This window comes from Desmodus rotundus, chromosome 7 (assembly GCF_022682495.2).
Source record: "Desmodus rotundus isolate HL8 chromosome 7, HLdesRot8A.1, whole genome shotgun sequence".
In the NCBI taxonomy this organism is placed as follows: Eukaryota; Metazoa; Chordata; class Mammalia; order Chiroptera; family Phyllostomidae; genus Desmodus; species Desmodus rotundus.
In genome coordinates, this window is record NC_071393.1 from 14932659 (window position 1) to 14945569 (window position 12911).

Genomic DNA, 12911 nt, shown 5'->3' on the forward strand with positions numbered 1-12911 from the left:
TTTGTTATAGAATTGCTTATTATATTTCTTGATTTTCCCCCTTGGTTTGTCAGGGTTTTTTGTTTTGTTTTGTTTTTTGTTTTTAAGATTTTATTTATGTATTTTTTAGAGAGGGGAAGGGAAGGAGAGAGAGAGAAACATCAATGTGTGACTGTATCTCATGCGCCCTCTACTGGGGACCTGGCCAGCAACCCAGGCATGTGCCCTAGACTGGGAATTGAACTGGTGATTCTTGATTCGCAGGCACTCAATCCACTGAGCCATACCAGCCAGGGCAGGGTTTTTTCTTTTTTTCTTTTTAGATGTATTTGTGGTATCAACCCTTTATTGTATATATTACAAAAGCTTTTTGCTTTCCGGCTTCTATGTCTGTGCAGATGCTCTCACTAAGTCAGACGTCTTGTGCATGCCTCCCTGTTTGCTGAATCCCACCTGTCCTTTCAGTGTGTGGCTGCCTCCTGTGCGCCCCCTACTGGGGACCTGGCCCGCAACCCAGGCATGTGCCCTGACTCGTTCGTTCATCAGGCTTTTCCAACCTTTTTTGGGCTTCTTACAGGAATTTAGTCCAGTCTGTCGATTGCTGGGTTGATCATAAAGAATCCTGCAACTTGCTAATGGTTTAGTGTATGGGCATTTTTTTGTCTTCTCAGTGAGAATATGAGGCTTGTATTATTAGGACTGTGGCCCAAGTTTTCTTTTTATTTATCTACTGTCCTAGATAGTGGGATCCAAACAGTTTGCCTGAATGTAGCAGGATAGGCAAACAACCTCATCATGTTTCCCCTGCAGAAAACCACACCCATCCGCTCCCAAGCTGACCTGAAGAAATTGCCTTTGGAAGTAACCACCAGACCTTCCACTGAGGTAAAGCCTAGGGGCAAGAGAGGGGCTTTTCCTCAGGTGTCTTGTACTAGCGTCAGTGTTTTCACTCTCTCTGGACCTCTTTTAGGAACCTGCACGTAGACCTCAGCGCCCTCGGTCACCTCCTTTACCTGCTGTGATCAAGAATGCCCCGAGCAGACCCCCTTCCCTGCAAGTTCAGAGGCCAACCAGCCAGCCCAAAAAGGCTTCTGTCATCAGCAGCACCCCAAAACCTCCTGCCCTGGCAGCCCGGGAGGAGGCCTGTACATCTAGGCTTCTCCAGCCACCCGAGGCACCCCGAAAGCCTGCTAACACTGCAGTCAAGACTCTGCCTCGGCCCACCCCTCCAGTGCAGCCACTGTCACCATCTGTACTGCCCAACTCCAAGATCCCTCGGGAGGTCCTTACCCCCAGAGTCATCAGGACTCCAGTGGTCAAGAAGCCCGAGCCACCACCTAGTAAACCTCCCCTGGTGAGATGCTTTTCCTCCTCCAGGCCCCAGCCCATCCTCAGTGGGGTAAGAGTAGAGTTGGGCAGTGTTCAACTTGTGCTGGGGGAGCCTGACGGGGAGGAGTCCAGATAGCTGAAGGGACTTGGTTGGTCAGGGGCATAGAGCAGCTTGGCTCTTTATCCACGGAGCTTTTCATTGCTCCTCTGAGTTTCGGTTTGCCACAAACTTGAACTGCCTCCACTGGCTTCTCATGCTGTGGGCATAGGTTGGTGGTCTGGTGACAGACAACCTTGCTGGGCTGTAGTAGTGGTTGATGTGTCTCAGGGAGCTCACAGTGGGCTGGGCAGGCAGGCCGGCCAAGTATGGAGTGAACTAAGAGACTTCCCCTGTGAGAGCTTTGAGCAAAGGTCCTCAGGGGCACAGGGGCCAGGAGATTGCTGTGTACTGAGTAATGTCAGGGGGGTGCTTAGCCCTGACATTGGCCTGCAAGTTTCTTTCTGAAGCTCCTTTAGGCCAGATGGAATCTTCTTGTTTCAAGGGCTGACGTGGCTCCTTAATATTCCTTCTTTTGCTCCAGGCCACCCCTGCTCGGAAGCGGACTCTTGAGGTCTCTGACGAGGAAGAGGCTGAGGAAGAGTCTGAGAGGAGGAAGGAGAAGTCCAAACGGGGCAAAATTGCTGTGAAGGAGGAAAAGAAGGACTTGAATGAGGTAGGTGCTGGAGCTGAAGTTCTCAGAGCTTCCCTCCCCAGGGTGTCCTCCCCCCACCTGCTGTCTGTGTGCTAGCTCCATTTGTGCTCTGTGACATGAGCCCGCCGGAAGCCTGGTGCATCTCTGAAGGACTCTAGGTCACAGAGAGGACTGGAAACAGTGCTGGGTAGGGTCCTGAGTGAGAGTGGCCTTTGGCTCTAGTCACAGGTCTGAGGTCACATTGGTGCAGATCAGGGACACTTGAAACCCCTTGCTTCCTGTGTCTGTGACATTCTGCCCCTTGCCTGCTATCTTATTTGTAAAGGTTACAGAAGGGTAGATACCTAAGATAGTGGTTTAAGGAGTGGCTGTCAGCAAGGCAATTTAAACTGCCTTGTAAATCAGCACAAAAGTGACAGCTGATGACCCTGGGAAACCAGTCATGCAAAAATCTGCTCTTTGGGGGCCCTGGGGAAAGCCTCTAACAGACTGTTCTCTTTGTAGCTCTCAGACAGTGCTGAGGAGGAAGACTCAGCTGACTTCAAGAAGGCTCAGAAAGGTGAGTTCAGGGACATTCCTGGCTGTGCGGGAAGCCTGTGGGGGAAGTGGGGCATCTCAGCCAGCAGATCAGCTTATCCTGAAAGCTTACAGAGGCTTTCCTGGCCCTGGGCTCCTGTGTTACAGTGGTTCCAAGTCTAATTCCAACAATTCTGCAGAAAGCACACCCTTGTGTGTATTTTTAGCACTTAATTCCTTGGTGTCCACCTCTGTCAGTCACTCATCCTGCTGCTCTTTGCAACTCTTAGGGAAGGAGACCAAGGTGCCTGGCATAGTGCCAGCAAGCACCTAGGGGTTCTTGTCCCTGAAAACCCTGGGACAACCTTTCCGTAGATGTCCCTGACTGAGTGAAGGACTCAGTCTAGTTTTCTGACTTCTTCCCCACCCCCATTCTCAGATAAAGGGCTGCACGTGGAGGTGCGTGTGAACAGGGAGTGGTACACAGGCCGTGTCACCACTGTGGAGGTGGGCAAGCATGTGGTGCGGTGGAAGGTGAAGTTTGACTACGTGCCCACAGACACAACGCCAAGAGACCGCTGGTAATGCCCCCTTTAAAAGGCTGGGTTAAAAGAGTTGGCCGGGGCAGGGGGGGGTGCTGTATGCCATCCTGGGAGCCCGTGGTAACACGTGACAGAAGCACTGTATCTCCCTCAAGGGTGGAAAAGGACAGTGAGGATGTGCGGCTTATGAAGCCCCCTTCCCCGGAGTATCAGAGTCCTGACACACAGCAGGAAGGTGGAGAGGAGGCTGAGTCCACGGTGGTGCAGCAGGCTGTGGTTGTGACAGACCCGTCCACTTCTGAGTGCATCCGCATTGAGCCTGACACCACCGCCCCGAGCTCCAACCACGAGACCATTGACCTGCTCGTCCAGATCCTCCGGTGTGTTTGTCATCCCTCTCTGGGGCCAGCAGCTGTTCTCTGCCCCTCCACGCCATTCTGATTTCCTATCCCTACCTTTTCCTTTCTTGTTTAGGAATTGTTTACGGTACTTCCTGCCTCCAAGTTTCCCTATCTCCAAGAAGGAGTTGAGTGCTATGAATTCAGATGAGCTGATATCATTTCCTCTGGTGAGTCTGACCTGACCTTTAATTTTGCACTCCACATTCCCCCTTGGAGCTTGTTATGATTGCCAGCTCTCAGCTGTGCGCCTCCCAGCCAGCTTCCCTTTCTTAAGATGAAAGAATAGAGGAAGAGACTTTACATTGTAGAAAAAGATATGGCCTAGCTGGATGTGGCTCTGGTGTCATGAGACCCTGGGCCTGAGTCCTCACTTAGGGATGGTAGGCCTGGTTTGACATTTTACAATAAATCCATCTTTTTTCCTTTACCCCAGATAACAGTGAAGAACAGTCTCAAAGTGCCTGAAACTTGACTCTTAAGAGGGACGTATATATAGAGAAGCTCATGATGTGTGGAAATGAGCACCGAGTCTTATTTAACGCAGCAAATGCTTTTATGGCACTTTCCCTGAGCAGGCCCTGTGCTGGTAGGGGAGCAGCAAAAGAGTCCTGTTTCCAAGGGGCTTAAGAATCAGTAGAGACTGACTTTTTACCAGGTAGCTGGATGTGAGGTGGAGAGCAGTTAGTGTGGAAGTGGGCAGCCTGGGAGAAGAGGAGAAAGTGGATGGGGGCTTTTTTCAATAAAGACTTAGAGGGATGAAAGGGAATATGGGGGTGAATATTTAGGAAAGAAGGGGTCCAGAGAGCCAGGATATGATTCATTTTGAATCTCTAGTCTTAAGCACAGTGGCTTAACACTCTGTATGAAATGAGAGAGCCAGCAAAATGTTTGAGTTGATGGAATTGTCAGTCTGAACCATGTCTAGGGCAGGGTCAACAAACTTCTGTATAGGGCCAGTTAGCAAATTATTTGTAGGCTACATAGTTTCTGGCAACTATTCATCTCTATTATAGCCTGAAAGCCACCATAGACAGTATGTGAAGGAAAGGATGTGGCTGTGTTCAGTAAAGCTTTATTTACAAAAATAGGCAACAAGCTGATTTGGCTCATGGGCCATAGTCTGCTGACCCTGCCCTAAGACGGTAAGTCTGGTAGCATGTTTGAGTAGGATGGGTGGATAGGAGACAGGGATAAGGAGGCCGGTCCAGTTGTAAAAGATCAGAGGTGAGGGACCGAGAATGGAAGCCAGAATGCTAGGAGTGGATCAGAGGGTGAAAGGGCCATGTCAGATGTCGTTAGACTGGTCTTTCGCTGTAGGCACGTGATGGGGGAGGAGGCAGAGGCTGCATGCTTCCTTGTGTCTCAAGCCTGAGGGAATTGAGGGTTTATGACAAAGCTATTACCTGGGAGAGAAAACACAGTTTTCATCCGGGAAAGATGGTTAGTTGAAATTTGTGTTGGGCTGGAAGTACTGGCACTAAATTTCTGACTATGTCCATTGGGCAGGTGTAGAGTGGGGGCTGTTACTTGGGGGCAGGAAGGTCGGGCTGGAGATAGGGATCTCGGAGTCATCCCATCAAGTGGGATGTGTTTATGGTAGGAATAGCTAAGTTTTCTAGAGTGGTTTCTCTAGAGAAGGGAAATGGAATGGAAACTGCAGGATTTACATATATTCAAGAAGCCGGGCCCTCATTTCGCAGTTATGTTCTCGATAAGCTTTTCCAGAGAGGAAAATATGGAGTTTTATCTCCATTCCACTGTAAAAAAAGAAATGAGGCTAGGAGTTGACACTAAGCTCCCGAGAGGTGAAGAGTCTATTGTGACAGAGCCCAAAATTAAAACTGCTTTAGCTTAAAGTTGTTGCCAAACTCAAGGCGCAAAGCCTGGGTGCAGTGGGATCTCTGCAGCGGGCTCAATGGCTCAAACCGAAAAGTAGTCAGCAGGAGCTTCTGAGCCTAAAGTAGTCTGTTAGCTTATTCTTGTAAAAGGGGGTATATCACCAATGCATGAACTTGATGTCCTCCTGATTGGAGTGTCTAAAATAACTCAAACTTTAATTTTTTTAATGGTAGGGACACAACAGAGCTTAGTGATCATTATGTCCTTGTCAATCTGAATGATCATGTTTTTTTCCACCACGCTGGACCAGGAGTTGCATAAAGTCCACAGGGATACTGCAAATAGTGTGTGTGTGTGTGTGTGTGTGTGTGTAGGTAGGTGTGTAGGTAGGTAGGTAGGTAGCCTGGCAGGTGTAACTCAGTGGATTGAGTGTGGTCCTGTGAACCAAAGGGTTGTAGGTTCAGTTCCCAGTCAGGGTACATGCCTGGGTTGTGGGCCAGGTCCCCAGGAGGGGGTGCAGGAGAGGCAGCCACACACTGATGTTTCTCTCCCTTCTTTCTCCTTCCTTTCCTCTCTAAAAGTAAATAAGTAAAATCTTAAAAAATACATGTATGTGAAATGAATTTACCTTTAAAGTAAAAAAATTTTTGTTACTTTAAAAGAAACAAATAATTACTTAAAAAAAAACCCTAATACAAATCCCAGTCAGATTCAAGACATTATATACTGAATTTTAATACTTTGGAGCAAGTTTGAACATTTATTTTGTGCTGCCAAGGTAATACTTTGTGTAGAACTTGAAGTTTCTTTTGCCGTCTTGATTTAATGAGAAAACATTCTTGATTGTAAGGTGAATGACACAGTTAAATGCTTGGAGTAACACTTTTTAAAGACAGCAGTCAGGAGCTACCCACTGCTAGGTCTTCATAGAAGTAAAAAAATGCTACAGTTGGTAAGACTCATGCACCAACCCTCTGGCTTCCCTCCTAACAGAAAGAGTACTTCAGGCAGTATGAGGTGGGGCTCCAGAATCTGTGCCATTCCTACCAGAGTCGCGCTGACTCGCGGGCCAAGGCTTCTGAGGAAAGCCTGCGTGCCTCTGAGAAGAAGCTCCGTGAAACAGAGGAGAAGCTGCAGAAGCTGAGGACCAACATCGTGGCGCTCCTGCAAAAGGTGCAGGAGGTGAGCCAGGCAGCCCTCTCATTGCAGCTGGACCACCTGGTCTCTAAGGGAGGGGGCTTGGGCACCTCTCGCTCCCTTTTCCCCACTCACAGGAATCTGTGGTTCCAACCTTGGCTGCACAGCATCCTGACCAGGCGGGCTGGAGGTGGTGCGGCTGCCTGGGCCTCATCCCAGCCAGACCCACGGTATCAGACTTTTGCCCTTGTTTTAGACATTTTGATGTACAACCTGGTTTGAGAATCCTTCAAGCCATAAAATAAAAGTTCTCACTTTTCTGGATGACGCCCAGATGGGATTGGGTGGCCCCAAAATGGGGAGTGCCCTGGAGGGTTTCAGTCCTTCCTTCAGGCAGTAAACACTGAGGGCCTGCTCTGTGCCTGTCCTGTGGATACCCAGTGAGCCAGACATGCAAGAGAGAGTCCCTGCTCTCACAGCCCCACACTCTACTCAAGGAGATAGAATTATTGATGGTGGGAAGTGTCACCATGAAGTAGATAGAATGAGAGACTGGAAAGGGGGAGGCCACTTTACTAGCATGCTCAGGGGTGGTCTCTCTGAGGAGGTATTTGAGCTGGGAGTGGGACCGATTGCAAGAGTGAGTGTGAGCGCTTCTGGCAGAGAGAAGAGCAGACCCTGGACCTAAAGCAGGAGTTGTGGGCTGTAGGGGAAGCGGTGGGGTCTGTAGGAGACGAGAAGTCCCTGGCAGGGTGTGGCATCATCCAGTTTACAATCTAATACACTTACTCTGGTTGGTTGTAAGAGGGCCTGGAGGGGGCAGAGGTTAGAACCTGGGACTCCATTGAGGTTCCCACATTTGTCTGAGTGAGAGATTCTGGTGGCTTTAATCTTGGATGGTGATAGTGAAGAGGGTGGGAAGTGGGCAGATATGTAATATAGGAGGGAAAGGGAGGAAACAAGGGTGATACTTGTGGCCTGTCTTGAGCCTGTGGGTGGAGGGGAGGTCGTGGCCTGTACTGAGATGGGAACAACTTGGGATAGGGTGGTCTGGTTGTGATGTTTTGAATGTATGGAGTCTGAGAAGCCTGTAACACATCCAAGGCAACCTGGAACTTGGGGTAGAGTCAGGACAGAAGCAAAAAATCTGGGCGTCATCTGTGCACAGAGGATTGGGGTGGGAAGGGCTGATCATGATGGGACAGGGCTAACAGCTGGGGGCGGGAAGGAGTGGAGGGAGAGGAGGGGGCTCTGGGCTCAGCCCCCACAGGCTGCAAGAAGGGTGGGGGAGGCAGGCCCCCCGCCACTTTATGATCCCCAGCTGACTGCGCTGCTCTGTTTCAGGACATTGACATCAATACCGATGATGAGCTGGATGCCTACATCGAGGACCTGATCACCAAGGGGGACTAAGGGGCTTGGGGCCAGAGATCAGCTCCCCTGCTCCTCAAGGCACAGCTCCTGGGTCAGGGTGGGGGGAGCTGTTTCATTAATGGGTTGGTGGTTTGACACACATGGGACATTTGTGCTTTTTGGAGGGAAAAATACTCTGATTCTTTAAATCTTCCTCCCTAAGTTTATAAATATTTATTTTTTAAAAGAAACAAGATGCTGTGCCTGCTGTGAGACTATACTTTTTTTTTTTTTTTTTTTTTGTGACTCTGGGGCAAAGAACAGAGCACCAGAATGTCAAGCTTGAGCAGCTCCTCTCAGCTCCTGGCTCCTCAAGATGTGGCAAGTCCAGCACCATCCCTAAGTTGGAGAGGCTGTAAGGGCAGGGTTGGTTTCTCTCCTAGAATATGAATAATGTCGGGATCTGAGGGGTAGGGGAGGGAGAGAGCCCCCTGGAGTGATGCCCCCCTAGGGGTTCTGACCCAGTGGACACCCAAGGGGTTATGGGTCAGGAGGAGGCTTGGCACTGAGTGGCTTCTATCTCAGATCAGGGGCTTTAAATAGCTTGGAGGAAAAAGATCCTCTTGTTCAACCTTACCATCCACCACCCAAGTTCTCACTGCTGGAATGATTTCCTCAGTTTAAGCATTGAGGTTTCCTGCCTCAATAACTTGAGGTTGAGAAGTAGGCAGATCTGACACTGGTCAGACTGTTGACCTGGGTATTACACCAAATGTTTGAATTACAAAGGTTTTGTTTTAGGAAAGGACGTTGTGTGTGAAAGAGCCCCTGGTACTGATGTGGTGGCCTCTGTCCATGGTGTGGCCGGGTCTAGAGAGCCTGTTGCCTTCTCTTTTACTGCTTCCTGTGTGCCCTGCACCACCACACCCAGTCGAGGTCCCTGCTGTGGGGCTGACGGAAGGGAATCTGAGCCACACTTACCCCAGGTGCAGGAGGTGGGCCCCAGGTTCTCCAGAGGCATACCATGCCTTTCCTCCTGTCACGGCCTCATACAGCTGTGTCCCTCAAGCACCTTCTCAGGGTCAAATACAAAGGCAAGAGTTGCTTTAATAGCTATTGGGAAAGTTCTGGTTTGATTTTCCCCCAACTCTCTTCTTTCCTCTCTCTTATTTGGGGACTTTGGGTTTTCTGAAGGCCTTGTACCACTGGTCTCTGGTTCAAACCAGCATGTACCCACCCCATGTCAGCAGTGGCTCGTATGCTGCCCTATGAGGTCTGCATAAGACGAAGCACTGGAGGGGAAGCAGGCCACACTGGAATCAGGAGTCTTTATCCACTTGTGCACGTGGCCAGAGGCGTGTATGGCATGTGGGTTTTGCACTTCCCCAAACTACATCCCTGGGAGAGGGTTGTTTGGGGGAAATGCCACTGAGACCGACTCTGGCTTCCTCTGGGAGGTTGGGTGTCTTGGGATGTCTTGAGCTGGTGATTCCGCCCCTGTCCAGCTCTCTATCCCAGGCAGCATGTGGTCTATTCTTGTCCCCAAACCTGTTTTAATCTAAAAGGAAGTTGGTTCTACATTTTTATCAGAGGATAATACTCAAGTTTTTTATTTACATGCCTGTAATCAAAATGCAATACCATAAACTTTTACTGGTGAGACTCCTCAACTCAGTCTGTTTTCTTCTCTTAGTAAAATCTAGCACCTTCCTCCTCTTCATTCTTTCCACCATGATAACTTTAAACTGTCTTCAAATTCTTTATCTCTACCATCTTCATTGTCTTCTGTCTTCATTTTCAACACACACAGAAACTGAAATACTGAATTTCTTTAATGTTTTACCTTCAAATTCTGGATATGCCCACTGTGCTGACTGCAGCCTGTTTCCCAGGAGAACTCCTGCCTTTTCTTGGTGGGAAGACAAAATGCAGCGGTCCCTTCCTTTGCTTGGTCTTGGAATAGTTGGCCTGCTTGGGAGGAGGGAGGTGGTCTAGCTGGTCTATGGCAGGAAGGTCCCTACTTAGTTCAAGACAGCAAACAGGTGAATGAGTGCAGCAACCCTTGGGGGAGGGAGTGGGAGGGATGTGGGTTTTCCTTCAGTCTTTTTTTTAAGTGATACATACACATGGTGAAAATTGTAACAGTACAAAAGCCTGCATCATGAAAAGCAAGGTTTCCTTCTACCCTGATCCCCATCTTCCTGGAGACAGTATCCGTCCTGAGCACAGAAATACACACCCATTCTGTTCTGTTTCCCACTTAGTGTATCTTGGACCCTGTTTCAGAGTAGCCCATATGGATCTATGTTGTTCTGAACAACCACATAGCAAGCACTTCAGTGACTTGGATGTACTGTCATTTAACAGTTCCCTATTTATAAACATTTCAATTTTTAACATTTTAAGAAAAACGCCGTGATGAATGTGTATATATTCATTAACTCATCTGTCTGTATATAGGGTAAATTTCAAAGAGAAATGACTGTCAGATGGTGGATGTATTAAAAGTCTTAAGATATATTCCAGAAGAGAACTCCAATTTCATCTACCAACATGTATTTCCCTCACCCACTTGCCAGCATGCAGTCTCTTTTTAGTCTGAAAGGTGAAGGATTTTTGAGTTGGTTTGAACTAATTTAAGTGAGATGAAGTGTCTTCATTGGCCAATTGTATTTCTCTTCTGGTACAGGCTGTAATTCTGAATCTTGGTTAGGGACTCTACAAAAGAGTTTACAAAAAACATGAAAAACAAGGGGCAAATGTCTCAGGAAAATGTCCACCTTACATGATCCCCTCTACCCCTAAGTGTCCCATGGATTTAGGATTAAAAACTCCGCTTTAGGATTAATACTGTGTATTACCAGATCAGGACAAGGTTTACCAAAGGAAGGCATAGAAATAATCCATCTGAATGATAATGCTCTCTGGCTCCTCTTGTTGGGTCCAGTTCCCTGTCGACATGACTCGAACCTGTAGTTCCAAGCAGTGTTAGCCAGGAGTTCACAGCTCTAGGACCCATAAGTGTTTAAGTCTGATGAAGCTCAAACTTACTTGCCACTTACATAGAACACAAGGTTTCGTCTAAGTGGGGGTGCTTCCACTGGCTACTTGTCCCTGTTGGAAGGTGGTTGAGCAGCTGGCCCAGGTCGTAAGGGATTTGTTGGCAGTCACCAAGGTGCCTGAAACATCCTCCAAATTCCACTGGAGGGTTCTGCCTTTATTGGAGATGGAAACTTGGAGGCTCCCTTTGGAACCAAGAGGCCACAGTGCTCTTGGTTCCATGAGCAGTTTTAACAGCCAGCAAGGCAGAGTTCCCAAGAAACATGCTTTCTCCACCGCAGCGTCTGAAGCCTCCGACTGTCCTCTGCCCTTTCTCAGCACTGCTGGGGGCACAGTCCCTACAGTAAGCAAAACAGACTGGACAGACGAAGGGCCAGGCAAGGGACATCCGTTTAACAATGAGCCAAAGTGTTTATAGGCCTGTTTTATTTTTATTTTTTTTTCCATTACCATTTATCCCCCCTATACCCTCTTCCACTCTGCCTCCCCGCCCCAGCCCCCCCACCCCAGCCCCACCCTTCCTGTCCAAGCCTGTTTTTCAGTCTGGCTGTTTTCATCTGGTAACTTGTAATGTGCCAGGCCCAACTAGGGCTCCTGGTAGGTGCTTCAGAACCAACCTTCCTTTGAACTCCCAAGGCTTCAGACAAATTACTGCCCTCCTGATTCTCCATTACTATAAATAAAGGAGTCAGATGATAGTACGGGTTTCCCAGCTTATTTAGCCACTGGGCCAGTTCTCCACCTGAAATTTATCCAGAGGTCCATATAAATTGCCAATCATCTGGACTTGGTGTGATTGAAGTTGGAATAGTGGTCCACAGCCCCTTGCTGCCCTACCCCCCAATCTTTGTATCCAAGATTCACTGGTTTCCATCTGCTGCCTGTAGGTCTTCTGCTACTTCCTCAACCCCATGGCCATCCTCATGGCCTTTTTAAAAAAATCCTCACCTGAGGATATGATTTTAGAGAGGGGAAGCGGGGTGTGGGGAGAGAGAGACATAGACTGGTTGCCTCCTCTGTGTGCCCCAACCAGGGATCAAACCCTCAGCCTTCCGGTGTACAGGACAATGCTCCAACCAACTGAACTACCGAGCCAGGGCCATCCTCATGGCCTTTTAACCATTTGGCCAGTCTCAGCATACCCTAAGGGTGAGGAGGGTGCAGCTTTCACCCAGCCTCCTTTGCACCTGCACCACAGGTGGTACTTATGGGGCTCTGACATGCGCAGCAGCTGCTAGCCAAGGCCTGGAGGATAGGGAGAGCCTACCTACCACTGGGGCAAACTGGGATCAGTGAGAGGGGAAGGATCTGAAGGACACATCCCTCCTTTCTTGTCTGCTCTGGTAAGATACTTCCAGTGAGATTCTTTGGAACCACTTCCTGCCCGAACAACTGCAGGTTTCTTGAGAGGCTGTGGCCAGCTCTAACCTACCACTTACAATTCCCCTTCCCCTCCTTCCCCACTATTTTTTTCCTCTATTGAAACTCTGGACTCACTCCCCTCCCCAGTGCCCCACCATTTAAACCAATCTGTTGTTAAGAGCTGGGTTTGGGATGTGGTGGTGAGAGGAGACATACTTGTCAGTAGGAAGTGAGTTTTGAGTTCCTCATGCTAAATTATCGTAATACAACATGAGTCTGAGAGCTGGCTTCAATTTCTCACCTGGCCCATAGGGCACGGCCAGGACCCAGTCATCTCTCCAGAGTTTTTTGGGGGCAACCAATGTTCAGTCGTACTGGGGGGCCGGCCCTCTCCGGACCCCCAACCTTTGTGGTCTCTAGGGACCTCCACCTCCACCGCTTCTCCAAACTCAAGACGGGCGTGCAACGGCACCTGCGCAGTGTGCCTACTCTGCACGTGCAGCTGCAGCCTGCGCATGCGCCTTGGAAGCCACGGGAGCCCGCCGACGTGGCAGGTGTTTGGTGGGCGGGTGTCCACGCCCCAACACGCCCCAGAGCAGGTGCCGCGAGAGCGTTGTGAGCAGACTCCGAGTCAGAGGCAGACAGCAGGACCTGACGTCGGGTGCCAGCGTCCCATTGAGTATGACTTGACCCCAGGGCCT

At 49.2% G+C, this 12911-nt stretch overlaps 1 protein-coding gene across 2 annotated transcripts in view; it reads left to right on the forward strand.

Annotated features, from left to right (window-relative positions):
- Positions 1 to 10678, forward strand: part of MORC2 (MORC family CW-type zinc finger 2) — a 41822-nt gene extending 31144 nt beyond the window's left edge. Inside the window, exons 18-27 of one of the 2 annotated variants that reach the window (XM_053928118.2) lie at positions 790 to 864; positions 950 to 1333; positions 1890 to 2021; positions 2505 to 2559; positions 2956 to 3097; positions 3214 to 3438; positions 3533 to 3626; positions 6292 to 6480; positions 6573 to 6665; positions 7780 to 10678. In XM_053928118.2, coding sequence (XP_053784093.1) covers positions 790 to 864; positions 950 to 1333; positions 1890 to 2021; positions 2505 to 2559; positions 2956 to 3097; positions 3214 to 3438; positions 3533 to 3626; positions 6292 to 6480; positions 6573 to 6665; positions 7780 to 7848 — 1458 coding nt within the window. In that variant the 3' untranslated portion in view covers positions 7849 to 10678. The remainder of the gene's footprint in view (positions 1 to 789; positions 865 to 949; positions 1334 to 1889; positions 2022 to 2504; positions 2560 to 2955; positions 3098 to 3213; positions 3439 to 3532; positions 3627 to 6291; positions 6481 to 6572; positions 6666 to 7779) is intronic. The other variant, XM_024566638.4, reaches the window with a different exon arrangement.
- The last annotated feature ends 2233 nt before the right edge of the window (positions 10679 to 12911 follow it).